The sequence below is a fragment of the Artemia sp. Qi Xiang Cuo genome, chromosome 5 (assembly GCF_049724085.1).
Source record: "Artemia sp. Qi Xiang Cuo chromosome 5, ASM4972408v1, whole genome shotgun sequence".
Classification (NCBI taxonomy): domain Eukaryota; kingdom Metazoa; phylum Arthropoda; class Branchiopoda; order Anostraca; family Artemiidae; genus Artemia; species Artemia sp. Qi Xiang Cuo.
This window is the reverse complement of record NC_142798.1, coordinates 25,013,038-25,040,088: the sequence shown is the minus strand read 5'-3', so window position 1 is coordinate 25,040,088 and position 27,051 is coordinate 25,013,038. Positions and strand designations below refer to the sequence as shown.

Below are 27,051 nucleotides of genomic sequence, written 5' to 3'. Positions count from 1 at the left end.
GACTTGTTGTGCTTTACCTTGTCACAGCTACATTCTCATGATTTTTCAAAGTTCATTTTGAATTTCTGTCGTTAAATGCAAGAGTTGGAATATTTCAGTAGTGTTTTGTTGTGCTTTACCTTGTCACAGTTACATTCTGTTGATTTTCATAATTCATTTTGAATTTCTTTCATTGAAATGCAACTGTTGGAATATTTCAGCAGTGTTTTGTTGTGCTTTACCTTGTCACAGTTACATTCTCTTAATTTTTCAAAGTTCATTTTGAATTTCTTTCGTGAAATGCAAGAATTGGAATATTTCAGTAGTGTCTTGTCGTGGTTTACCTTGTCACAGCTACATTCTCATGATTTTTCAAAGTTCATCTTGAATTTCTGTCGTGAAATGCAAGAGTTGGAATATTTCGGTAGTGACTTGTTGTGATTTACCTTGTCACAGTTACATTCTCTTGATTTTTCGAAGTTCATTTTGAATTTCTGTCGTGAAATGCAAGAGTTGAAATATTTCAGTAGTGACTTGTTGTGCTTTACCTTGTCGCAGTTACATTCTCTTGATTTTTCGAAGTTCATTTTGAATTTCTGTCGCGAAATGCAAGAGTTGGAATATTTCAGTAGAGTTTTGTTGTGCTTTACCTTGTCACAGTTATATTCTGTTGATTTTCATAGTTCATTTTGAATTTCTTTTATAGAAATGCAAGAGTTGGAATATTTCAGTAGTGTTTTGTTGTGCTTTACCTTGTCACAGTTACATTCTCTTAATTTTTATTATTAAATTTTGAATTTTTTTCGAGAAATTAAAGAAATGGAATATTTCAGTAGTGTATTGTCGTGGTTTACCTTTTCACAGATACATTCTCTTGATTTTCCTAAGTTCATTTTGAATTTCTGTCGTGAAATGCAAGATTTGGAATTTTTCAGTAGTGACTTGTTGTGGTTTACCTTGTCACAGCTACATTCTCAGAATTTTTCAAAGTTCATATTGAATTGCTGTCTTGAAATGCAAGAGTTAGAATATTTCAGTTGTGAATTGTCGTGCTTTACCTTGTCACAGTTACATTCTCTTTATTTTTCGAAGTTCATTTTGAATTTCTGTCGTTAAATGCAAGAGTTGGAATATTTCAGTAGTGTTTTGTTGTGCTTTACCTTGTCACAGTTACATTCTGTTGATTTTCATAATTCATTTTGAATTTCTTTCATTGAAATGCAAGAGTTGGAATATTTCAGTAGTGTTTTGTTTTGCTACCTTGTCACAGTTACATTCTCTTGATTTTTCGAAGTTCATTTTGAATTTCATTCGTGAAGTGCAAGAGTTGGAATATTTCAGTAGTGTTTTGTTGTGGTTTACCTTGTCACAGTTACATTCTGTTGATTTTCATAGTTCATTTTGAATTTCTTTCATTGAAATGCAAGAGTTGGAATATTTCAGTAGCGTTTTGTTGTGCTTTACCTTGTCACAGTTACATTCTCTTAATTTTTCAAAGTTCATTTTGAATTTCTTTCGTGAAATGCAAGAATTGGAATATTTCAGTAGTGTCTTGTCGTGATTTACATTGTCACAGCTACATTCTCATGATTTTTCACATTTCATTTTGAATTTCTGTCGTGAAATGCAAGAGTTGGAATATTTCAGTAGTGTCTTGTTGTGCTTTACCTTGTCACAGATACATTCTCTTGATTTTTCGAAGTTCATTTTGAATTTCTGTCGTGAAAAGCAAGAGTTGGAATATTTCAGTAGTGTTTTGTTGTGCTTTACCTTGTCACAGTTACATTCTGTTGATTTTCATAGTTCATTTTGAATTTCTTTCATTGAAATGCAAGAGTTGGAATATTTCAGTAGTGTTTTGTTGTGCTTTACCTTGTCACATTTATATTCTCTTAATTTTTCAAAGTTCATTTTGAATTTCTTTCATAAATTGCAAGAATTGGAATATTTCAGTAGTGTCTTGTCGTGGTTTACCTTGTCACAGCTACATTCTCATGATTTTTCAAAGTTCATCTTGAATTTCTGTCGTGAAATGCAAGAGTTGGAATATTTCAGTAGTGACTTGTTGTGCTTTACCTTGTTACAGTTACATTCTCTTGATTTTTCGAAGTTCATTTCGAATTTCTGTCGTTAAATGCAAGAGTTGGAATATTTCAGTAGTGTTTTGTTGTGCTTTACCTTGTCACAGTTACATTCTGTTGATTTTCATAATTCATTTTGAATTTCTTTCATTGAAATGCAACTGTTGGAATATTTCAGCACTGTTTTGTTGTGCTTTACCTTGTCACAGTTACATTCTCTTAATTTTTCAAAGTTCATTTTGAATTTCTTTCGTGAAATGCAAGAATTGGAATATTTCAGTAGTGTCTTGTCGTGGTTTACCTTGTCACAGCTACATTCTCATGATTTTTCAAAGTTCATCTTGAATTTCCCTTGTCACAGTTACATTCTCTTAATTTTTCAAAGTTCATTTTGAATTTCTTTCGTGAAATGCAAGAATTGGAATATTTCAGTAGTGTCTTGTCGTGGTTTACCTTGTCACAGCTACATTCTCATGATTTTTCAAAGTTCATCTTGAATTTCTGTCGTGAAATGCAAGAGTTGGAATAATTCAGTAGTGACTTGTTGTGCTTTACCTTGTCAGAGTTACATTCTCCTGATTTTTCGAAGTTCATTTTGAATTTCTGTCGTGAAATGCAAGAGTTGGAATATTTCAGTAGTGTTTTTTTGTGCTTTACCTTGTCACAGTTACATTCTGTTGATTTTCATAGTTTCCCTTGTCACAGTTACATTTTCTTAATTTTTCAAAGTTCATTTTGAATTTCTTTCGTGAAATGCAAGAATTGGAATATTTCAGTAGTGTCTTGTCGTGGTTTACCTTGTCACAGCTACATTCTCATGATTTTTCAAAGTTCATCTTGAATTTCTGTCATATTTCAGCAGTGTCGTGAAATGAATTTCTTTCGTGAAATGCAAGAATTGGAATATTTCAGTAGTGTCTTGTCGTGGTTTACCTTGTCACAGCTACATTCTCATGATTTTTCAAAGTTTATCTTGAATTTCTGTCGTGAAATGCAAGAGTTGGAATATTTCAGTAGTGACTTGTTGTGCTTTACCTTGTCACAGTTACATTCTCTTGATTTTTTGAAGTTCATTTTGAATTTCTGTCGTGAAATGCAAGAGTTGGAATATTTCAGTAGTGTTTTGTTGTGCTTTACCTTGTCACAGTTACATTCTGTTGATTTTCATAATTCATTTTGAATTTCTTTCATTGAAATGCAAGAGTTGGAATATTTCAGTAGTGTTTTGTTTTGCTACCTTGTCACAGTTACATTCTCTTGATTTTTCGAAGTTCATTTTGAATTTCTGTCGTGAAGTGCAAGAGTTGGAATATTTCAGTAGTGTTTTGTTGTGCTTTACCTTGTTACAGTTACATTCTCTTGATTTTTCGAAGTTCATTTCGAATTTCTGTCGTTAAATGCAAGAGTTGGAATATTTCAGTAGTGTTTTGTTGTGCTTTACCTTGTCACAGTTACATTCTGTTGATTTTCATAATTCATTTTGAATTTCTTTCATTGAAATGCAACTGTTGGAATATTTCAGCACTGTTTTGTTGTGCTTTACCTTGTCACAGTTACATTCTCTTAATTTTTCAAAGTTCATTTTGAATTTCTTTCGTGAAATGCAAGAATTGGAATATTTCAGTAGTGTCTTGTCGTGGTTTACCTTGTCACAGCTACATTCTCATGATTTTTCAAAGTTCATTTTGAATTTCTGTCTTGCCCTTGTCACAGTTACATTCTCCTAATTTTTCAAAGTTCATTTTGAATTTCTTACATGAAATGCAAGAATTGGAATATTTCAGTAGTGTCTTGTCGTGGTTTACCTTGTCACAGCTACATTCTCATGATTTTCCAAAGTTCATTTTGAATTTCTGTCGTGAAATGCAAGAGTTGGAATATTTCAGTAGTGACTTGTTGTGCTTTACCTTGTCAGAGTTACATTCTCCTGATTTTTCGAAGTTCATTTTGAATTTCTGTCGTGAAATGCAAGAGTTGGAATATTTCAGTAGTGTTTTTTTGTGCTTTACCTTGTCACAGTTACATTCTGTTGATTTTCATAGTTTCCCTTGTCACAGTTACATTTTCTTAATTTTTCAAAGTTCATTTTGAATTTCTTTCGTGAAATGCAAGAATTGGAATATTTCAGTAGTGTCTTGTCGTGGTTTACCTTGTCACAGCTACATTCTCATGATTTTTCAAAGTTCATCTTGAATTTCTGTCATATTTCAGCAGTGTCGTGAAATGAATTTCTTTCGTGAAATGCAAGAATTGGAATATTTCAGTAGTGTCTTGTCGTGGTTTACCTTGTCAGAGCTACATTCCCATGATTTTTCAAAGTTTATCTTGAATTTCTGTCGTGAAATGCAAGAGTTGGAATATTTCAGTAGTGACTTGTTGTGCTTTACCTTGTCACAATTACATTCTCATGATTTTTTGAAGTTCATTTTGAATTTCTGTCGTGAAATGCAAGAGTTGGAATATTTCAGTAGTGTTTTGTTGTGCTTTACCTTGTCACACTTACATTCTGTTGATTTTCATAGTTTAATTTGAATTTATTTCATTGAAATGCAAGAGTTGGAATATTTCAGTAGTGTTTTGCTACCTTGTCACAGTTACATTCTCTTGATTTTTCGAAGTTCATTTTGAATTTCTGTCGTGAAGTGCAAGAGTTGGAATATTTCAGTAGTGTTTTGTTGTGGTTTACCTTGTCACAGTTACATTCTGTTGATTTTCATAGTTCATTTTGAATTTCTTTCATTGAAATGCAAGAGTTGGAATATTTCAGTAGTGTTTTGTTGTGCTTTACCTTGTCACAGTTACATTCTCTTAATTTTTCAAAGTTCATTTTGAATTTCTTTCGTGAAATGCAAGAATTGGAATATTTCAGTAGTGTCATGTCGTGGTTTACCTTGTCACAGCTACATTCTCATGATTTTTCAAAGTTCATTTTGAATTTCAGTCGTGAAATGCAAGAGTTGGAATATTTCAGTAGTGACTTGTTGTACTTTACCTTGTCATAGTTACATTCTCTTGATTTTTCGAAGTTCATTTTGAATTTCTGTCGTGAAAAGCAAGAGTTGGAATATTTCAGTAGTGTTTTGTTGTGCTTTACCTGGTCACAGTTACATTCTGTTGATTTTCATAGTTCATTTTGAATTTCTTTCATTGAAATGCAAGAGTTGGAATATTTCAGTAGTGTTTTGTTGTGCTTTACCTTGTTACATTTATATTCTCTTAATTTTTCAAAGTAAATTTTGAATTTCTTTCATAAAATGCAAGAATTGGAATATTTCAGTAGTGTCTTGTCGTGGTTTACCTTGTCACAGCTACATTCTCATGATTTTTCAAAGTTCATCTTGAATTTCTGTCGTGAAATGCAAGAGTTGGAATATTTCAGTAGTGACTTGTTGTACTTTACCTTGTCACAGTTACATTCTCTTGATTTTTTGAAGTTCATTTCGAATTTCTGTCGTTAAATGCAAGAGTTGGAATATTTCAGTAGTGTTTTGTTGTGCTTTACCTTGTCACAGTTACATTCTGTTGATTTTCATAATTCATTTTGAATTTCTTTCATTGAAATGCAACTGTTGGAATATTTCAGCAGTGTTTTGTTGTGCTTTACCTTGTCACAGTTACATTCTCTTGATTTTTCAAAGTTCATTTTGAATTTCTGTCGTGAAATGCAAGAGTTGGAATATTTCAGTAGTGAATTGTTGTGCTTTACCTTGTCACAGTTACATTCTCTTTATTTTTCGAAGTTCATTTTGAATTTCTGTCGTTAAATGCAAGAGTTGGAATATTTCAGTAGTGTTTTGTTGTGCTTTACCTTGTCACAGTTACATTCTGTTGATTTTCATAATTCATTTTGAATTTCTTTCATTGAAATGCAACTGTTGGAATATTTCAGCAGTGTTTTGTTGTGCTTTACCTTGTCACAGTTACATTCTCTTAATTTTTCAAAGTTCAATTTGAATTTCTGTCGTGAAATGCAAGAATTGGAATATTTCAGTAGTGTCTTGTCGTGGTTTACCTTGTCACAGCTACATTCTCATGATTTTTCAAAGTTCATCTTGAATTTCCCTTGTCACAGTTACATTCTCTTAATTTTTCAAAGTTCATTTTGAATTTCTTTCGTGAAATGCAAGAATTGGAATATTTCAGTAGTGTCTTGTCGTGGTTTACCTTGTCACAGCTACATTCTCATGATTTTTCAAAGTTCATCTTGAATTTCTGTCGTGAAATGCAAGAGTTGGAATATTTCAGTAGTGACTTGTTGTGCTTTACCTTGTCAGAGTTACATTCTCCTGATTTTTCGAAGTTCATTTTGAATTTCTGTCGTGAAATGCAAGAGTTGGAATATTTCAGTAGTGTTTTTTTGTGCTTTACCTTGTCACAGTTACATTCTGTTGATTTTCATAGTTTCCCTTGTCACAGTTACATTTTCTTAATTTTTCAAAGTTCATTTTGAATTTCTTTCGTGAAATGCAAGAATTGGAATATTTCAGTAGTGTCTTGTCGTGGTTTACCTTGTCACAGCTACATTCTCATGATTTTTCAAAGTTCATCTTGAATTTCTGTCATATTTCAGCAGTGTCGTGAAATGAATTTCTTTCGTGAAATGCAAGAATTGGAATATTTCAGTAGTGTCTTGTCGTGGTTTACCTTGTCACAGCTACATTCTCATGATTTTTCAAAGTTCATCTTGAATTTCTGTCGTGAAATGCAAGAGTTGGAATATTTCAGTAGTGACTTGTTGTGCTTTACCTTGTCACAGTTACATTCTCCTGATTTTTTGAAGTTCATTTTGAATTTCTGTCGTGAAATGCAAGAGTTGGAATATTTAAATAATTTCTGAGACCACACTGGCTAATCATGATAAACAAAAAATCGCGAAGAAAGGAAACGAGGACAATTAACAGCCAGTGAAAAAATTGAAAAATTATGCAAATATTTCGGTCAAGACCTCCGCTTGACCGTCCTCAGTGCAGAATAAAACTGATAAAAATATAAAAACCAAACCTTAAAATAAAAACACGAAACTAAAATTGGACGACCCTTTCCTAGTAACGGTGAAAGGGTAACTGAATAAAAACCCAAGTCTAAATGGCCTTTCAGAATTTCATTTTGCGTAAAGCACTTTTAAAGGCTGATCGCTTTCCAGTTTGATTGTTATCGGAGACTCTATTCGATTGCACAATATAACTTTGTGGATGTATGTAAAAACGATCAGAATTAATAATTTTGTCATAAATGGGACTTAGAAAAATTTCTCCAGTGTCTCTATTGAGAGCTACCTTTTGGTGAATGTGCTTTTTTATTTCAACTGCCTCCCTGAAAACTTGCGTGAGACCTTTAACTGGGGCAACGATAGAGGCCTCGTCAAACAAAATGAAATGGTGTGGATTCTCGTACACATGTTGCGCCAAGGCGGAATCAAAAACCTCAGGCCTTTGGCGTAACCTCATTGCCTTGTCAATTGAGGACTTGTGCTCAGATAGCCTCTCCCCCAATTGCTGTTGGGTTCTACCAACATAAAAACAGCCACAAGAACAAGGAATTCTATAAACACCACTACCCAGAATGGGGCTGGTTTTATCTTTGCCGTTGTTAAAAAAGATCTGTGTAATATTTGAATTTTTAAAGGCGACGCTAAGTTTATGTTTTTTAAGGATTCTTTTCAATTTGTCACTCAATTTTGGAATGTAGGGTAGAACAGTGAAAAGTTTCTTATCATCCACCAATGGGACGGTATCTGTTGGGGCTTGTGGACCTGATGCCCTCCCCTCTGCCTTTTTCGTCTTCTGTCTATAATGGTCTCAAGTAATTTTATAGGGTATCAATTGCAAAATAAAATGTCCTTAATATAGTTCAATTCTGAGTCTATGTGAGGCTCTGAGCATATTCTTATTACTCGGTCAACCAAAGAAATAACAACTCCTCTTTTTATGCAGGGAGAGTGGTTGGAGGAAAAATGCAAATACCTATCGTTATGCGTAGGCTTTCTATAAATAGAAAATTCAAGGCCAGGAGACTTATTGAAATTTAAAACATCTAGGAAAGGAAGTTTGTGGTTATGTTCTAGTTCTAAAGTGAACTGAAGGTTAGAGTCCAAAGTGTTTAGATGAGTTAAGAAGGAGTTAAGTGACTCTCCTCCGTGCTCCCACAGAGAAATAACATCATCTACAAACCTACCCCAGAAACGGTGTTTTATCGGAAAATTTTACAGATCAGAGATTTATATGAATTCAATATAAAAAGTTGACAAAAATGGTGAAAGACTTGTACCCATGGGTAAACCCCTAATTTGGGTGAAAAATTGATTATTATATTGGAAATCCGAGGAGGAACTATTGCAAAGGCGGACGAGACGCATAATAGTTTCTATATCCAGTGTTTTGTAGTCTATTTGATCAATATTATCTTCTAATTTCCTTTGAAGAGCTAGTTCACATTTTTTAATATCGCAAGATGTATACATAGAAATGGCATCAAAACTGGCCAAAATTGTATCTTTTTTTATTTCAATGTCTTTTAATTTTTCAACAAGGTGAACTGAGTTTCTTATGTATGAAGTTTGTGTTTGCATAAGGGGGCGAAAAAGTGTTGACAACCATTTCCCCCATCTGGCAGTCGGAGAGCTATAAGTCGGATCATCTAAACACTTTGGACTCTAACCTTCAGTTCACTTTAGAACTAGAACATAACCACAAACTTCCTTTCCTAGATGTTTTAATTTTCAATAAGTCTCCTGGCCTTGAATTTTCTATTTATAGAAAGCCTACGCATAACGATAGGTATTTGCATTTTCCTCCAACCACTCTACCTGCATAAAAAGAGGAGTTGTTATTTCTTTGGTTGACCGAGTAATAAGAATATGCTCAGAGCCTCACATAGACTCAGAATTGAACTATATTAAGGACATTTTATTTTGCAATGGCTACCCTATAAAATTACTTGAGACCATTATAGACAGAAGACGAAAAAAGGCAGAGGAGAGGCATCAGGTCCACAAGCCCCAACAGATACCGTCCCATTGGTGGATGATAAGAAACTTTTCACTGTTCTACCCTACATTCCAAATTTGAGTGACAAATTGAAAAGAATCCTTTAAAAACATAAACTTAGCGTCGCCTTTAAAAATTCAAATATTACACAGAACTTTTTTAACAACGGCAAAGATAAAAACCAGCCCCATTCTGGGTAGTGGTGTTTATAGAATTCCTTGTTCTTGTGGCTGTTTTTATGTTGGTAGAACCCAACAGCAATTGGGGGAGAGGTTATCTGAGCACAAGTCCTCAATTGACAAGGCAATGAGGTTACGCCAAAGGCCTGAGGTTTTTGATTCCGCCTTGGCGCAACATGTGTACGAGAATCCACACCATTTCATTTTGTTTGACGAGGCCTCTATCGTTGCCCCCGTTAAAGGTATCACGCAAGTTTTCAGGGAGGCAGTTGAAATAAAAAAGCACATTCACCAAAAGGTAGCTCTCAATAGAGACACTGGTCAAATTTTTCTAAGTCCCATTTAGGACAAAATTATTAATTCTGATCGTTTTTACATACATCCACAAAGTTATATTGTGCAATCGAATAGAGTCTCCGATAACAATCAAACTGGAAAGCGATCAGCCTTTAAAAGTGCTTTACGCAAAATGAAATTCTGAAATGCCATTTAGACTTGTGTTTTTATTCAGTTACCCTTTCACCGTTACTAGGAAAGGGTCGTCCAATTTTAGTTTGGTGTTTTTATTTTAAGGTTTGGTTTTTATATTTTTATTAGTTTTATTCTGCACTGAGGACGGTCAAGCGGAGGTCTTGACCGAAATATTTGCATAATTTTTCAATTTTTTCACTGGCTGTTAATTGTCCTCGTTTCCTTTCTTCGCGATTTTTTGTTTATGTTGGAATATTTCAGTAGTGTTTTGTTGTGCTTTACCTTGTCACAGTTACATTCTGTTGATTTTCATAGTTCATTTTGAATTTCTTTCATTTAAATGCAAGAGTTGGAATATTTCAGTAGTGTTTTGTTTTGCTACCTTGTCACAGTTACATTATCTTGATTTTTCGAAGTTCATTTTGAATTTCTGTCGTGAAGTGCAAGAGTTGGAATATTTCAGTAGTGTTTTGTTTTGGTTTACCTTGTCACAGTTACATTCTGTTGATTTTCATAGTTCATTTTGAATTTCTTTCATTGAAATGCAAGAGTTGGAATATTTCAGTAGTGTTTTGTTGTGCTTTACCTTGTCACAGTTACATTCTCTTAATTTTTCAAAGTTCATTTTGAATTTCTTTCGTGAAATGCAAGAATTGGAATATTTCAGTAGCGTCTTGTCGTGGTTTACCTTGTCACAGCTACATTCTCATGATTTTTCACAGTTCATTTTGAATTTTTGTCGTGAAATGCAAAAGTTGGAATATTTCAGTAGTGACTTGTTGTGCTTTACCTTGTCACAGTTACATTCTCTTGATTTTTCGAAGTTCATTTTGAATTTCTGTCGTGAAAAGCAAGAGTTGGAATATTTCAGTAGTGTTTCGTTGTGCTTTACCTTGTCACAGTTACATTCTGTTTATTTTCATAGTTCATTTTGAATTTCTTTCATTGAAATGCAAGAGTTGGAATATTTCAGTAGTGTTTTGTTGTGCTTTACCTTGTCACAGTTATATTCTCTTAATTTTTCAAAGTTCATTTTGAATTTCTTTCATAAAATGCAAGAATTGGAATATTTCAGTAGGGTCTTGTCGTGGTTTACCTTGTCACAGCTACATTCTCATGATTTTTCAAAGTTCATCTTGAATTTCTGTCGTGAAATGCAAGAGTTGGAATATTTCAGTAGTGACTTGTTGTGCTTTACCTTGTCACAGTTATATTCTCTTGATTTTTCGAAGTTCATTTTGAATTTCTGTCGTGAAATGCAAGAGTTGGAATATTTCGGTAGAGTTTTGTTGTGCTTTACCTTGTCACAGTTACATTCTGTTGATTTTCATAGTTTATTTTGAATTTCTTTCATTGAAATGCAAGAGTTGGAATATTTCAATAGTGTTTTGTTGTGCTTTACCTTGTCACAGTTACATTCTCTTAATTTTTCAAAGTTTATTTTGAATTTCTTTCGTGAAATGCAAGAATTGGAATATTTCAGTAGTGTCTTGTCGTGGTTTATCTTGTCACAGCTACATTCTCATGATTTTTCAAAGTTCATTTTGAATTTCCGTCGTAAAATGCAAGAGTTGGAATATTTCAGTAGTGACTCGTTGTGCTTTACCTTGTCACAGTTACATTCTCTTGATTTTTCGAAGTTCATTTTGAATTTCTGTCGTTAAATGCAAGAGTTGGAATATTTCAGTAGTGTTTTGTTGTGCTTTACCTTGTCACAGTTACATTCTGTTGATTTTCATAGTTCATTTTGAATTTCTTTGATTGAAATGCAAGAGTTGGAATATTTCACTAGTGTTTTGTTGTGCTTTACCTTGTCACAGTTACATTCTCTTAATTTTTCAAAGTTCATTTTGAATTTCTTTCGTGAAATGCAAGAATTGGAATATCGTTTCTTCAACTGAAAGTAAGGAGCAACATCAAAACTTAAACCTTGGATAGACAATACAGATACTTTATTCAAGAAATTATGAAAAAATCACAAGTAAGTAACAAACTCTTTCTTGAATTCCCCATTTGGATGCACAATACAGAAATTTAATTCAAGAAATTATGGAAAAAAAATGTAAGTAAGTAAGTAACAAACTCTATGCTTTTTCTGCATTACGTGCACGCACGTAACCTCGTCTAAATTAACCTTAAAAAATGAAATAAAGCTATGTCGACTTTGCATATTTTATTCAACATATCCGACAATTGATGCAGAAAAAGCATAGAGTTTGTTACTTATTTACTTATATTTTTTTTCCCTATTTTATTGAATTAAATTTCTGTATTGTGCATCCAAATGGGGAATTCAAGAAAGAGTTTGTTACTTACTTGCGATTTTTTCATAATTTCTTGAATAAAGTATCTGTATTGTGTATCCAAGGTTTAAGTTTTGATGTTGCTCCTTACTTTCAGTTGAAGAAACGATATTCCAATTCTTGCATTTCACGAAAGAAATTCAAAATGAACTATGAAAATCAACAGAATGTAACTGTGACAAGGTAAAGCACAACAAAACACTACTGGAATATTCCAACTCTTGCATTTCACGACAGAAATTCAAAATGAACTTCGAAAAATCAAGAAAATGTAACTGTGACAAGGTAAAGCACAACAAGTTACTACTGAAATATTCCAACTCTTGCATTTCACGACAGAAATTCAAAATGAACTTTGAAAAATCATGAGAATGAAGCTATGACAAGGTAAACCACGACAAGACACGACTGAAATATTCCAATTCCTGCATTTCACGAAAGAAATTCAAAATGAACTTTGAAAAATTAAGAGAATGTAACTGTGACAAGGTAAAGCACAGCAAAACCCTATTGAAATATTCCAACTCTTGCATTTCAATAAAAGAAATTCAAAATGAACTATGAAAATCAACAGAATGTAACTGTGACAAGGTAAAGCACAACAAAACTCTACTGAAATATTCCAACTCTTGCATTTCACGACAGAAATTCAAAATGAACTTCGAAAAATCAAGAGAATGTAACTGTGACAAGGGAAAGCACAACAAGTCACTACTGAAATATTCCAACTCTTGCATTTCAACGAAAGAAATCCAAAATGAACTTTGAAAAATCATGAAAATGTAGCTGTGACAAGGTAAAACCACGACAAGACACTACTTAAATATTCCAAATCTTGCATTTCACGAAAGAAATTCAAAATGAACTATGAAAATCAACAGAATGTAACTGTGACAAGGTAAAGCACAAGAAAACACTACTGAAATATTCCAATTCTTGCATTTCAATGAAAGAAATTCAAAATGAACTATGAAAATCAACAGAATGTAACTGTGACAAGGTAAAGCACAAGAAAACACTACTGAAATATTCCAACTCTTGCATTTCACGATAGAAATTCAAAATGAACTTCGAAAAATCAAGAGAATGTAACTGTGACAAGGTAAAGCACAACAAGTCACTACTGAAATATTCTAACTCTTGCATTTCACGACAGAAATTCAAGATGAACTTTGAAAAATCATGAGAATGTAGCTGTGACAAGGTATACCACGACATGACATTATTTAAATATTTCAATTCTTTCAATTCACTAAAATAATTCAAAATAAACATAGAAAAATTAATAGAATGTAACTGTGACAAGGTAAAGCACAACAATCAACTTCAGAAATATTCCAACTCTTGAATTTCAAAGAAATAAATTCAAAATGAACTATTAAAATAAAGAGAATGTAACTGTGACAAGGTAAAGCACAACAAAACACTACTGAAATATTCCAACTCTTGCATTTCACGAAAAAAATTCAAAATTAAATTAGAAAAATCAAGAGACTGTAGCTGTGACAAGGTAAAGCACAACAATTCACTACTGAAATATTCCAACTCTAGCATTTCACGACAGAAATTCAAAATGAACTTTGAAAAATCATGAGAATGTAGCGCTGACAAGGTAAACCATGACATGACACTACTGAAATATTCCAATTCTTGCATTTCACGAAAGAAATTCAAAATGAACTTTGAAAAATTAAGAGAATGTAACTGTGACAAGGTAAACAACAACAAAACACTACTGAAATATTCCAACTCTTGCATTTAAATTAAATAAATTCAAAATTAAATATAAAAATCAACAGAATGTAACTGTGACAAGGTAAAGCACAAAAAAACACTACTGAAATATTCCAACTCTTGCATTTCACGACAGAAATTCAAAATGAACTTCGAAAAATCAAGAGAATGTAACTGTGACAAGGTAGCACAACAAAACACTACTGAAATATTCCAAATCTTGCATTTCAATGAAAGAAATTCAAAATGAACTATGAAAATCATCAAAATGTGACTGTGACAAGGTAAAGCACAACAAAATACTACTGAAATATTCCAACTCTTGCATTTCACGACAGAAATTCAAAATGAACTTCGAAAAATCAGGAGAATGTAACTGTGACAAGGTAAAGCACAACAAGTCACTACTGAAATATTCCAACTCTTGCATTTCACGATAGAAATTCAAGATGAACTTTGAAAAATCATGAGAATGTAGCTGTGACAAGGTAAACCACGACAAGACACTACTGAAATATTCCAATTCTTGCATTTCAAGAAAGAAATACAAAATGGACTTTGAAAATATAAGAGAATGTAACTGTGACAAGGTAAAGCACAACAAAACACTACTGAAATGTTCCAACTCTTGCATTTCAATGAAAGAAATTCAAAATGAATTATGAAAATCAACAGAATGTAACTATGACAAGGTAAAGCACAACAAAACACTACTGAAATATTCCAACTCTTGCATTTCACGACAGAAATTCGAAATGAACTTCAAAAAATCAAGAGAATGTAACTGTGACAAGGTAAAGCACAACAAGTCACTACTGAAATATTCCAACTCTTGCATTTCACAAGAGAAATTCAAAATGAACTTTGAAAAATCATGAGAATGTAGCTGTGACAAGGTAAACCACGACAAGACACTACTGAAATATTCCAATTCTTGCATTTCACGAAAAAAATTCAAAATGAACTTTGAAAAATTAAGAGAATGTAACTGTGACAAGGTAAAGCACAACAAAACATTACTGAAATATTCCAACTCTTGCATTTCAATTAAAGAAATTCAAAATGAACTATGAAAATCAAGAGAATGTAACTGTGACAAGGTAAAGCACAAAAAAACTCTACTGAAATATTCCAACTCTTGCATTTCACGACAGAAATTCAAATTGAACTTCGAAAAATCAAAAGAATGTAAGTGTGACAAGGTAAAGCACAACAAGTCACTACTGAAATATTCCAACTCTTGCATTTCACGACAGAAATTCAAAATGAACTTTGAAAAATCATGAGAATGTAGCTGTGACAAGGTAAACCACGACAAGACACTACTGAAATATTCCAATTCTTGCATTTCACGAAAGAAATTCAAAAATGAACTTTGAAAAATTAATATAATGTAACTGTGACAATTTAAATCACAACAAAACACTACTGAAATATTCCAACTCTTGCATTTAAATGAAAGAAATTCAAAATGAACTATGAAAATCAACAGAATGTAACTGTGACAAGGTAAAGCACAACAAAACACTACTGAAATATTCCAACTCTTGCATTTCACGACAGAAATTCAAAATGAACTTCGAAAAAACACATTCTAAAATCATCTTTTAAAATGTCTCTAACTGTTTCGCCGAAATGTCCAAAACGGTTTCGTCCAAATAATGTTTTTGATAACACTGCGTTGTCACATTTTAAATTATTAAGAATCCTTTTTCCTGTGTTAATATCTCTCTTCATCTAAGATAAAAACATCCGGTTATTTGAAACCTACTTTGTAACGAGCGATTAACATTCAAATTATACCTGTCGGATTAATATTCAACCTTCCCGATGGCTTATTTTGATAAAGGATTAAATACGCACAAAGCTAAGTGCAAAACACATCCCAGTTTAAGAACGTTTGTTCAACCATCAACTGTGAAATAGTGATTTGTTTATATAGAGTTTGTTTAAAGAAATAATGGATCTTTGCATTAGAAAACATCTTGCTTAAAAGAGAAATTACAGGTAAGGTTTTATAAATCTATAGAAAAGTATGATAAGCTATTTGCTACTTCTGTGTTATAAGCGTTCTTTTATATACTGGTAATTTGGTTAATGGTAATGAAAGAAAATGAAATAGGATTATTATAGAATAGTTTAAAACAAATTTAAGTTTTACTCATCAAAAGTTACGCCCTTGAGAAAATTTGCCTTATTTTTGAAAATACGGAAAGAAAAAAAATTATATATATTTACAAATTTTGACTGCACAATCTCCTAGAATAGCATGGGAGGGAACATAAGCCCTTAAAATAGCATGGGAGGGAACATAAGCCCTTGTAAAAGCATAGGAAGGAACATAAGCTCCTAGAATATCATGGGAGGGAACATAGAATAGCATGGAAGGGAACATAAGCCCTTAAAATAGCATGGGAGGGAACATAAGCCTTGTAATAGCATAGGAAGGAACATAAGCTCCTAGAATAGCATGGGAGGGAACATAATCCTTGTAATAGCAAATGAATGATCAGTATATACTATACTATCATGTTAGGGAACATAGAATAGAATGGAAGGGAACATAAGCCCTTAAAATAGCATGGGAGGGAACATAAGCCTTGTAATAGCATAGGAAGGAACATAAGCTCCTAGAATAGCATGGGAGGGAACATAAGCCTTGTAATAGCATAGGAAGGAACATAATTGCCTAGAATAGCATGGGAAGGAACATAAGCCTTTAAAATAGCATGGGATGAAACATAAGCCCTTAGAATAACTTGGGAGGGGACATAGAATAGCATGGAAGGGAACTTAAGCCCTTAAAATAGCATGGGAGGGAACATAAGCCGTGTAATAGCACAGGAAGGAACATAAGCTCCTATAATAGCATGGGAGGGAACATAAGCCCTGAAAATAGCATGGGAGGGAACATAAGCCCTTGTAATAGCACAGGAAGGAACATAGTCGGCTAGAATCCATAAGTACATGCTCTGGAAAGACGCCAAGGAACATAAGCTCCTAGAATAGCATAGGAAGGAACATAAACCAAGCAAATCCATAAGTACATGCTCTGGAAAGGTGCCAAGGAACGTAAACCAAGCACATAGCACAGGAAGGAACATAAACCAAGCAAAGTATAACATTGATTACTAATGCTAAAAGAATTAAAATAACAAGGCCAATGGTGCTAATAATATGGTAAGTGATTTTATAAAATATGTTGGCTATGAAGTTAGAAATAAGTTACTGAAGATTGTGGTACTAAGTACCTAGCGATTCTAGGAAAACCCTAATTTAATCTCTGTGTAAGAAAAGGGATAAGAGTGAGCGTGGTAATTGTAAAGGCATTAGCCTGGTTTCTACAGATATCAAAAACTTAGTCTGAAGATACTTTTTGGCTTGGAGATGCTGTAGACATAGTTGTAAGAGAAGAACAGTGCAGTCTTAGGAACGTTAGAGGATGAATCGGCCAAATTTTCACTCTTAGGTTAATAATTGAGAAGTGCCTGAGCCATCAGTCGCCTTTAGTCCTCGGTTTTATAGATTTTGAGCAAGTGCTTGGTTCAGGTAATAGAAGAGCTTTAGCGAAGGTCTCATCCTTGTATGGTATACAGGACAGGTATACCAGATAGGAAATAAGGTTAGTAGCTGGTTTCCTATCAAATCAGGAGTTATACAGAAGCAAGAATTTGTTCTATCCCCGATTATATGGATTATTTTGATGGATTTTTTCTTAAGGAGCACAGGGAAGGCAATGGGAGCACACAGGATCAAACGAAGAAGAAAAAACTTTCCTGGACTTAAATTATTCTGATGATTTAAGCATCCTAGATAAAAGAATGAGCAAAGTGAATGAAGTTTTGGAGGTTTTGCGAGTTCAGGGTGCTACAATAGGTTTGAAAATTAAATTTAAGCAGGCTCTGTCACTAAGGCTAGGGATAAATGAAGATGAAAAGGTGACGTTGGGCAACGAAAAGATCGATCAAGTTGACTCTTCACATACCTTGGTAGTATTATTAACAAAGATGGTAGGTGCAGTGAAGATGTTAAAATAAAAATGGTCAAGGCCCAGGTTGTTTTTTTAAAGGTGAAAAAAGTTTGTAAGAATAGGAAAGTAAGTTTGCGAGCTAAGACTAGAATATCGGGAGCTAACGTGATGACAGTGGCCAAATTTGGCTCTGAAACAGGGGGGCTCCGAAAAACGGAGGAAGATTTGCTAGATATTTTCCAGAGAAAATGTCTACGGGTCATTTTGAGAACACCCGACTGACTGACTTTATTTCAAACTGTAGGCTGTATGGAAAGTGTGAGTCAATCCTCCTTCTAGGAATATAATGAGAGAACAATTCAGATGGTTTGGTCACGTTCTTCGAATGAAGGATGACCGATTGCCAAAGATTGTCCTTTTCGGCCAACCGTATAAGTTTTAAACGGAAGGCAGGTCGACCTCGGTTGGGGCGGGAGGATGTCGTACTGAATTATTTAAGAGAAATTTGAACTTCCTGGGAGGGTGTTTAGAGGTTTTTTTTTGAATAGATTGGATTGAGAGGGAACGTGCGTAACTGTGGTGGCCTCATGTGTTGGCCAGATGCTCCTGTAAGTTATTAGTAGTAGTAGTAGTTTCAATGCCACAGGAGGAAATATTTAGAATCCGTTCCGCAATAATATGGATGTCAAGGGTAACTACAGTGGTGATGGAGGGAGGGGCTCAAGGCACATGCTCTGGCTTGATATTATTGTTTTTTTTTTATTAAATTAGCAATTTGTCTATTTTTTGTTATTCATGAATTTTGATGATATTTTGAACTCCACTATAATACTACTACTACTAACAACTCACCGCAGCAAAAAGCCACCTGAGGCCAGCACAACCACGCAGGCTCCTCCTCCATCCCAATCTATTCAAAACCTCCCTTTTTACACCCTCTCAAGAAGTCCTCATTTCCTTTAAATCTTTCTTTATGACGTCCTCCCAATCCAGACGAGGACGACCTGCTTTCCGTTTAGCCCTAGAAGGTTGGCCAAAAAGAATAATCTTCGGCAATCTGTCATCCTTGATCCGCACAACGTGCCCTAGCCACCTCAACCTTTCTTTTATTATAGCCCTAGAGAGCGGTATTGAACCACATGTTTCGTACAGCCTACTCTTTCAAATACGGTCAGTCAGCCGGGTACCCAGAACAATCCTTAAGCGATTTCTCTTGATAACCTCTAGCAAATTTTCATCCGCTTTTCGGAGCACCCATGCTTCAGAGCCCTATTTGACCACTGTCATCACTGTAGCTCCTAATATTCTAATCTTGGTGTGCAGACTTATCTTCCTATTCTTCCAGACTTTTTTTTAACTGTGAAAAAACACCCTGAGCCTTGGCTATTCTACTGTTAACATCTTCACTGCTGCCACCGTCTTTACTAATAATGCTACCAATGTAAGTGAAGCTGTCCACCTGATCAATCTTTTCATTACCCAACGTCATCTTTTCATCTTCACTTATTCCTAGCCTTAGTGACTTAGTTTTCTTAATTTTGATTTTCAGACCTATTATTGCACCCTGAAGTCGCAAAACCTCTAAAAGTTCATTCATTTTGCTCACACTTTCATCTAGGATGCTTACCCCAAACTCCGCCAAATTTGTGATTTTTTTCTGAAAGAGTTTTTGCCACAAGTCACTACTTTTGTAGTGTGTGACTATTACTACACACATGACTAAGAAAATTAGTCTCGTTTAAATTACTCCTGATATCCCTTTAAGCGTGTTATACTTACCCACTATCCATCTATATCCAAAATTATAAAAAAAAAATATATAAATTTCTTCAATGAATGTGCTTGCAGTTAATGTTCTGCCCTGATAAAGTTGAATACCCTAATTTCATCTTATTTTCACGTGCTTTTCTGAAGCACTCCTTACGGTATATAGAAAAAATTCCAAGTAAAGACATTAGAAAGCCTTCATTCAAATATTGTGTTCAATTATATTGCTATTTGAACTTGGTTAAACTCCAGTTTTTTCTCCAGAAGTTGGAATAATTTTTTTTTTCAATCTTAATATAGAAAATCCGTTTTCATCTGTCATAACATAAAAATTCTAGTTACAATTTTGCTGTCAATTCATTATCCACAAGCTGCCTGTCTGCACCGTCCCAATAACTACAAACAATTGTTATGAATAATATTCTGTTAGCTTGTGGCAAGAGCTGTTGAGTAGCTAACATTTTAAATAATAATTCACAGAAACATATTAATTGTGGAGTTGATTTACTAATGGAACCTACAAATGTAAAACCGCTCTATAGTACAGTAAAACTCCCAAAAAAATCATAAAATTTAGCTGTAAAACTGTAAGATGCTTAAGTTGTCTACGGTTACTTTTTAAACGAAGAAATTTGCAAGTTAGAGATTATTGAGTTTTTTTGAATTTCGTGTCACACAAAGTCATCAAGAACCGTCTATATTCACGTTTTGAATTTCTAGAGCGTTCAATGAAAACTTTTAGCCCCCCTGGCAATTCCTGGCTAAAGGCAAAAGGTAAAAGATAACGGATACGGCATTAGCCCCTAATGTCCAAACAGGCGGTGCTGATCTCCGTTTCAAGGCTCTTCAGCCAGGAAGTACAATGGGTGGTTCGGAGCCACCCATCCTGTGTTTTCGCATAACCTTCCTGCTTACCTTCTCCAGGTACCCGTTTAGAGCTTGGTTGACTCTGGCCGAGCTTACAGAGTCACGCCACTGACCCCCGTCCCATGCCAAATAACTGGCCACACCAGAAATCGAACCCTTGCCCTTTGGACAAAGGATTCCAAATTCTGCGCGTCCACCACTCGGCTAGGACGACTTTTATACGTGGATGAAGGGCCATGACGTGGAGATCAGCATCGCCAGTAGGGACTGTAGGGTTCAAGGGCCGTATTCCTTATATTACCTTCTATTTTCTGTAAGATTTTATTATTCTGTTGGCAGGTTTTTTTATGTGATGGGGGCAGTATTATGCTTTTTCTCTTTTTAATATAAAAAGTAACATTTTATAGTTTTTACTGCGGGGAATGTATAAAAAACAATATAAAAAAGATAAGGTTACACATAACATTAATAATGCAACAGATAATTTCATACATACCAGGAATAAGTCACGGATAAAACACCTTGCTCTAACAAACTCGCATGCATTTATACCATCTAAAAAAAGTAAAAGAAATGAAATAAGCCAACATTATCGACAAAAATCTTGAGCTAAACTTGAACAGTTCAACTTGAACAGGATATAAATAATGTCTTGAACAGGATATACTTGAACAGGATATAAATAATGTCATAAACTTGAACAGGATATAAATAATGTCACAGGGCTTAATTGGAACGGATAAATAACTGTTTTAATCAATGTATGAGTATTCGTGTCTGATTTTGCAAACATGTGTTTTTGCTGACGATATTATTCAACATAGAGGGGCTTTTCTATGACTATCCCATAAGATAGTGAATGATCCAAGGCTCGCTATCGTTCAAATAGGGGAGGGGGTGGCTCACAGCAGACGCAGTTGGTTTGAGGGTGGAACCCAGGGTAAACGAGAGCGCTGATGATGAATATTGGGGTGCACAAGTTCACACGCGTGTAGAACATGGTCATTTTATCCTATAAAGTCAAATTTGGCCTATAACGACGTCATACCGCTCTTGATTTTTTTTTTACACGGTAAAATAAACGGAAAACTTTATAAATTTGACCTATTCTGAATTCCAAAACCAATTACTTCACCTGGTATTTTTATTTTTTCCCCAAAACCTTTATTTTTTTAGTTAACCCCTATTTAATTTTGAAGAAAGGGTTTTTTAATATACTTTTTCTTAGTATTTTTAGTTTTTTTGAAATTTTCTCCTACATAAGTATATTTTTTATTTTTTAAATGAATTCTGCTCGCCATTGCGAGTCAGACTATATGCCTCTTTTCCAAAAGATATTAATTCTTGAGCAGCTATTTATTTTTTCTTAATAACGTCTTAATAACAGAAATTAGCCTACAATGACCAAGTTTTTATAAAAATTTTTAGCTGTTAAAAAAAAAAAAGCAAATCAAATGCACATCATTCGAACCGTCAGAGTGTCCTTTACACGTTGTTAATAGTCGAGACTTAAATATGCAAGAATATATAAGCGTTTGAACAAGAAAATTTCCCCAGCCCTCCAAGGAAAATTTTCTGAATAGGGACGTTCTACTCGAAATATTTTCAACACAGCCTATAATTTTTATCCCACCAAACGATAGATCGCTCTTTTCTGAATCAAATCATGTATTTACATTCTATACAACTAATATTTTTAACCAGTAAAAAAAAACAGATGCCTCTGTCTGCAATCACATGCGCGAATTTGGTTTTCACAGCAATAAAAAAAGCCGAGCATCTTACATATCAAGTTTTAGTTGCATAAAGTACTAAGCCATAAAAGGCTAATTTCTCCTTAGGCAATAATCGTCAAGTTCTACATTAGTGCAAGCATATGCATCTCGATATTCATTTTAAGCACCTTCGATTACCCCGGAATCCGTACTCAAACCAACTCCGGCCGATTTGAGTCACCTCCTCCCTTTTTTTGAACGATAGCGAGCCTTGGATCACTGTCTATTGCATAAAGTACTGAAAACTACGACATAAAGGGAAAGGATCCAGCAAAAACGATTTTAGGGGGTGTAAGTTGTCTTACGTGAGGTACATCATGTTGGTAGAACTAGTTCCAAAGCATGTAAACAGATAAGAGATGCGTTGGGCAGCATTGCTCTGCTTTTCTTGAAGTACAACAAGTCCAGATCTACCATAAGGAATCATAGGCTCTGGATCAACTATTTAGATATTATCCGTACCGGAAACGACTATCTTTATGCTGAAAGAGCTCTGGACTGGGGATCACACTTAAACGGCACAAAAGAGAAGATTCCGATTTTCTTCGCATCTGGAAACCATAAATACACCGCAGCTGCACTTAACTATCTAGAAGAAATGCTACGCCTGCCTGAGAAAGAGCCAGAAAATCACAGAGAGTTTATAAGTGGTAATTTTGTTGTTAGGAAAACAACCAAGTCGTTTTGCAGCATTGCATGCGATCTGGCTTTAGAGTTGACCGTGAATCTGGACATCAAAGGTCTTCGAGGTGTTTCTGGTATAGTTGGTGCGACAACGAATGAAAATGACAGGGATTGATATCTGGCTACTCTCCCCTTTCTCGCAGCAGTCACCAGAACGCTGAAAGCAAACCTGAATATGGATGACGAGGCAATGAATCATCATGAAGATACCACTGCGTTCACGAATCTGACAATAGAAGGCAAAAATCAGACTATGTATTTGGTAGAGTTGTTCAGAAACCCATTCAAAACGACGAGAACAGAGGAGCACAACAGCTCCAGAAGCCGTAGCAAATAGCCCGCTGAAATTCCGAAACAATGGCTTCGAAGCCATGGGCTCGTATCCCCAAGGGACATCCACGAAAGTAAAAGATGGTATAGTGCAAACTTTCGCCTCTGTTGCCAAAAAAGGAAAAAAGAAACAGCCACGAAAAAACATTTTGGGGAAACTGAGCTGCTTAAACGAGCTCTGCGTCTTGCAAATTCATCACAAACTTCGTCCCTCTTCGTCCCTCGAGCTACAGCCATATCTGGCCTCACTTGCAGTATTATAATCAAGTCGTAGGGGGCCTCAGCTACGTGCTGGTACAAAGTCAACAGCCTTGAACTACGTTATGCAACAGTCTGGCTTGCAGTCATGACCAAAAATGATTCCACGTACGCTTTTTGAAGACTCTCCTCGATCAGATTATGTAGTTGATGTCATGAGTGTCATAAGGTGTTATCGACCAGAACAAAATGAGACACTAGCAGATTTTGGAATAAGAGCGTACGATGGGATTCTTAGGCACATACCCGAAGCTTGTCAGTCTATCCATTTGGTTGGTGACAGGTATGACGGTCTTAGTGACGATAAAACCCGTGATGACTACTCGTTCAACCTTAAAAAAGCATCTGGCTGTTGATAAAGAAGAGGAGATCCTAGAGGAAATATTTCCAGCCCGTTCACTTCCTCCAGAAAAGTTGCAAGACTATGGGATGTGATTCTCAGTAGTCGCTCAGCAAAAGGTCGTCTTTTGATAGTTCTTTTCGAGATCTGGGAGTACAAAATTTTGATCCGTCTGATGGTTCATCTCGCAGGAGGTTTCGAGAATCGACACAGAACTGTTACCGTTTCGCCTCATGGAAGCTCCATTGATGACGATCTCTCGTCTGGACATGAGGAAGCAGACACTCGGGTGTTATACCACACAGCAGTTGCCGCAAGATAAAAGAGCACACTTGTGATAATACAAACCAACGATACTGATATCGTCTTACTAGCTGTATACTACTTCCAGTATCTTGCTAGTCTCGGCCTCAAGCAGATCTGGGTTAAGTTTCCGTCCTACTGCATACCTATTCCTACGGCAGCACAAAGACAAGGAGAAATATTTTGCAACGCCTTGCCGCTTGTCTACAGCTTGAGTGGATGTGACATCACAAGCTCTCTGTGTGGAATTGGGAATGTCCACTTTTTTCGAGCTGCGAAGTCTTCGGAAAATTTGTTGGGGTTTTTAGGCGATGAAGTTCGAGCCCTTGTAGAGAAGCCATCATCTGTGCAAAGTGATGCAAGTTTGGAGGGGACCCCCCAAAATGCCTACTTTCCGATGTGAATCTGAACGAGAACGAACACGAAGATGAAGAAGAAAAAGAGATTTGAGCCACCGTTTCATGTTCAGTTTTAAATATTTGATTTTTCATTTGTTTTGATATTAAACTGCTAATGCACTCCTGTAAACCTTACTTTCAGCTGATCATGACAATTAACGTCTACTACATCAGCGGCCGTTGACCCGATCTAACCGATTGGATCATTGGCCCCTGCTATGCTGGGAATTAAAGTAAATAGTATATTAAATCAGCCTTAGTCACCTCTGCACCACACGTTCACACAGCTTCGCCACCAAAACTCGCTATCATTCAAAAAAGGGAGGGGGTGGCACACATCAGCCGCAGTTGGTTTGAGTACGGATTTTGGGGTAATCTAAGGTGCTTAAAACGAATATCAGGGGGCACATGCTCGCACTAATTTAGAACTTGATGATTTTAGCCTAGAAAGGAGAAATTAGCCTTTTATGGCTAAGTACTTTATGCAACTAAAACCCGATATATAAGAATGTTCGGCTTTTTTTTATTGCTGTGGAAACTCAATTTGCGCATGCGATATCAGAACGAAGCATATGTTGTTTTTTTCCTGGTTAAAAATATTACTTGTATAGAATGTAAATACACGATTTGATTCAAAAAAGAACGATCTATCGTTTGGTGAGATAAAAACTACAAGTTGTGCTAAAAATATTTCGAGTAAAATGCCACTATTAAGAAAATTTTCTTTTTTTGGGGCGGAAATTTTCTTGTTCAAACCCTTATATATTCTTGCAGATTCAAGTCTCGACTTTGTTTTTATCAATAACGTTTAAAGAACATTCTGAAGGTTCGAATGGTGTGCAATTTGATTCGTTTTCATTTTTTTGGCTGCTAAAAAAAAATTGAAAAAAACCTGGTCATTGTAGGCTAATTTCTGAAAGCTATGACATTATTTAGAAAAATATATAGTTGCTCAACAAGTAAGATTTTTTGGGAAAAAAGCACATGGTTTGACTCGTAATGACGAGCAAAATTTGAATAAAGCATCAAAAATATACTTGTGTACGCAAAATTTTCAGAAAAACCGAAAAAACTAAGAAAAAGTATATCAAACAAGCTTTGTTTTCAAAATTAAATAGGGATTAACTAAAAAATAAAGGTTGTGGGGATAAACTAAAAATACCAGGTGAAATTACTCGTTCTTAGGATTCAGGGATTCAGAATATGTCAAACTTATAAAGTTTTCAGTTTATTTTACCGTCTGAAAAAATCAAGAGCGGTATGATGTCGTTATAGAACAAATTTGACTTTATAGGCTATACTGACCATGTTCTACACGCGTACGAGCTTGTGCACCCCGATATTAGTTATCAGCGCCCCCAGTGGTCCTAGAATACACCCTCAAACCAACTGCGGCAAATATGAGCCACCCCTTGAACGATAACGGTCCCTGGATAACTGACTAAGAGGAGAAATGATAGCAACGTAATGTGAGGAATTCTAAGCAATTGTTGTAAATTCAAGGCTGTGAAATTGCATAGCAATTGAGTTAGGGACAGTTAAATGTTGCGACGTCTAGCCTAAACCAAGAGTAGGCTATTTTCCATTGTCAAAGAGACTCAAACAAATTCGAAGTAAAGTAAAAGCCGAATGTAAAAAGATATACGTTCCTCAAGAGGAATACATTTCTAGAAAAACTTGAATCTCAAAGGTTTCTTGGTCTTGTTGATTACTGCTAAATTTGAAAAACTAAGGAGTGTAAAATCCAGTCATTATTAGAAAAAAATTCCAGGAAACTACTCACGTTTTGCCTAGAAACTTGAGTGCTTTCATTTACTCTTTACAGACTTATAATTTTTGATGGAATATTTGTTAAAAAAGTCATTCCATACCAGTTTCTTTTATTTCCATATTTCAAACATGCACTATTTTAAAAAGAGTATCCCATCATTTTTCATAGTTACAGCGGTAGCCCTAGTAAAGCGGTAACCTAGTAAAGGGCGTACCACAGCCCACAGTAACCAAAAGTTAAAAAACACGTTTTGAAAGAAAAACTGCCTTTTGGAAAAAAATTGCCATGTAACACTGATTGAGGAATAGTAACTGTTATTTTGGTTCGTCTTAAAAGTAAAAGTTAATTGTGAAAAGAAATTTATGGTGATTTCGAAAAAAGCCTGAAACACATCGAAAACTACGTCAGATCAAATTAAAAAGTGTACCATTAGAATCAGCATGGTCTAAAACCTTTCAAAGGGAAATTACAGTCCCCCTCCTTGGAAAACAAGGAAAATCACCTTTTTTCATCGGTAGCACTGACCTGTCTCCCTTTTTTTTTGTTTTTTTTTCTCCAGGCTTAGCAGGTTACCAGAACATTATAGAGACATGCTTAATGGTTCATTCAAAAGCTATTTCTAATATATACATGCTTCTTATACATTCTGCCATCTGCAAGTGCTATATGGCACTAAAATGACATTTTTGTGCCATTTCTCAAGGGGTAGCAATAGCAGGCTACCATAACATCGTAGAGATGTTTTTATAGCTCATATAAAAGATATTGCTCATATCTACACACCATCCGCAAGTTCCAAATTGCACTAAAAATGGCACTTTGGTGCAATGTCTCAAGTAGAAAAGCTGGGACTAT

General features: G+C 34.9%; 1 protein-coding gene across 1 annotated transcript in view; it reads right to left on the bottom strand.

The window, feature by feature from the left end:
* Positions 1–27,051, bottom strand: part of LOC148951973 (guanine nucleotide-binding protein G(f) subunit alpha-like) — a 69,579-nt gene that overhangs the window by 12,056 nt on the left and 30,472 nt on the right. Inside the window, exon 4 of the mRNA XM_089089113.1 lies at positions 20,834–20,892. Within this exon, the coding sequence (XP_088945239.1) occupies positions 20,834–20,892 (59 nt within the window). The remainder of the gene's footprint in view (positions 1–20,833; positions 20,893–27,051) is intronic.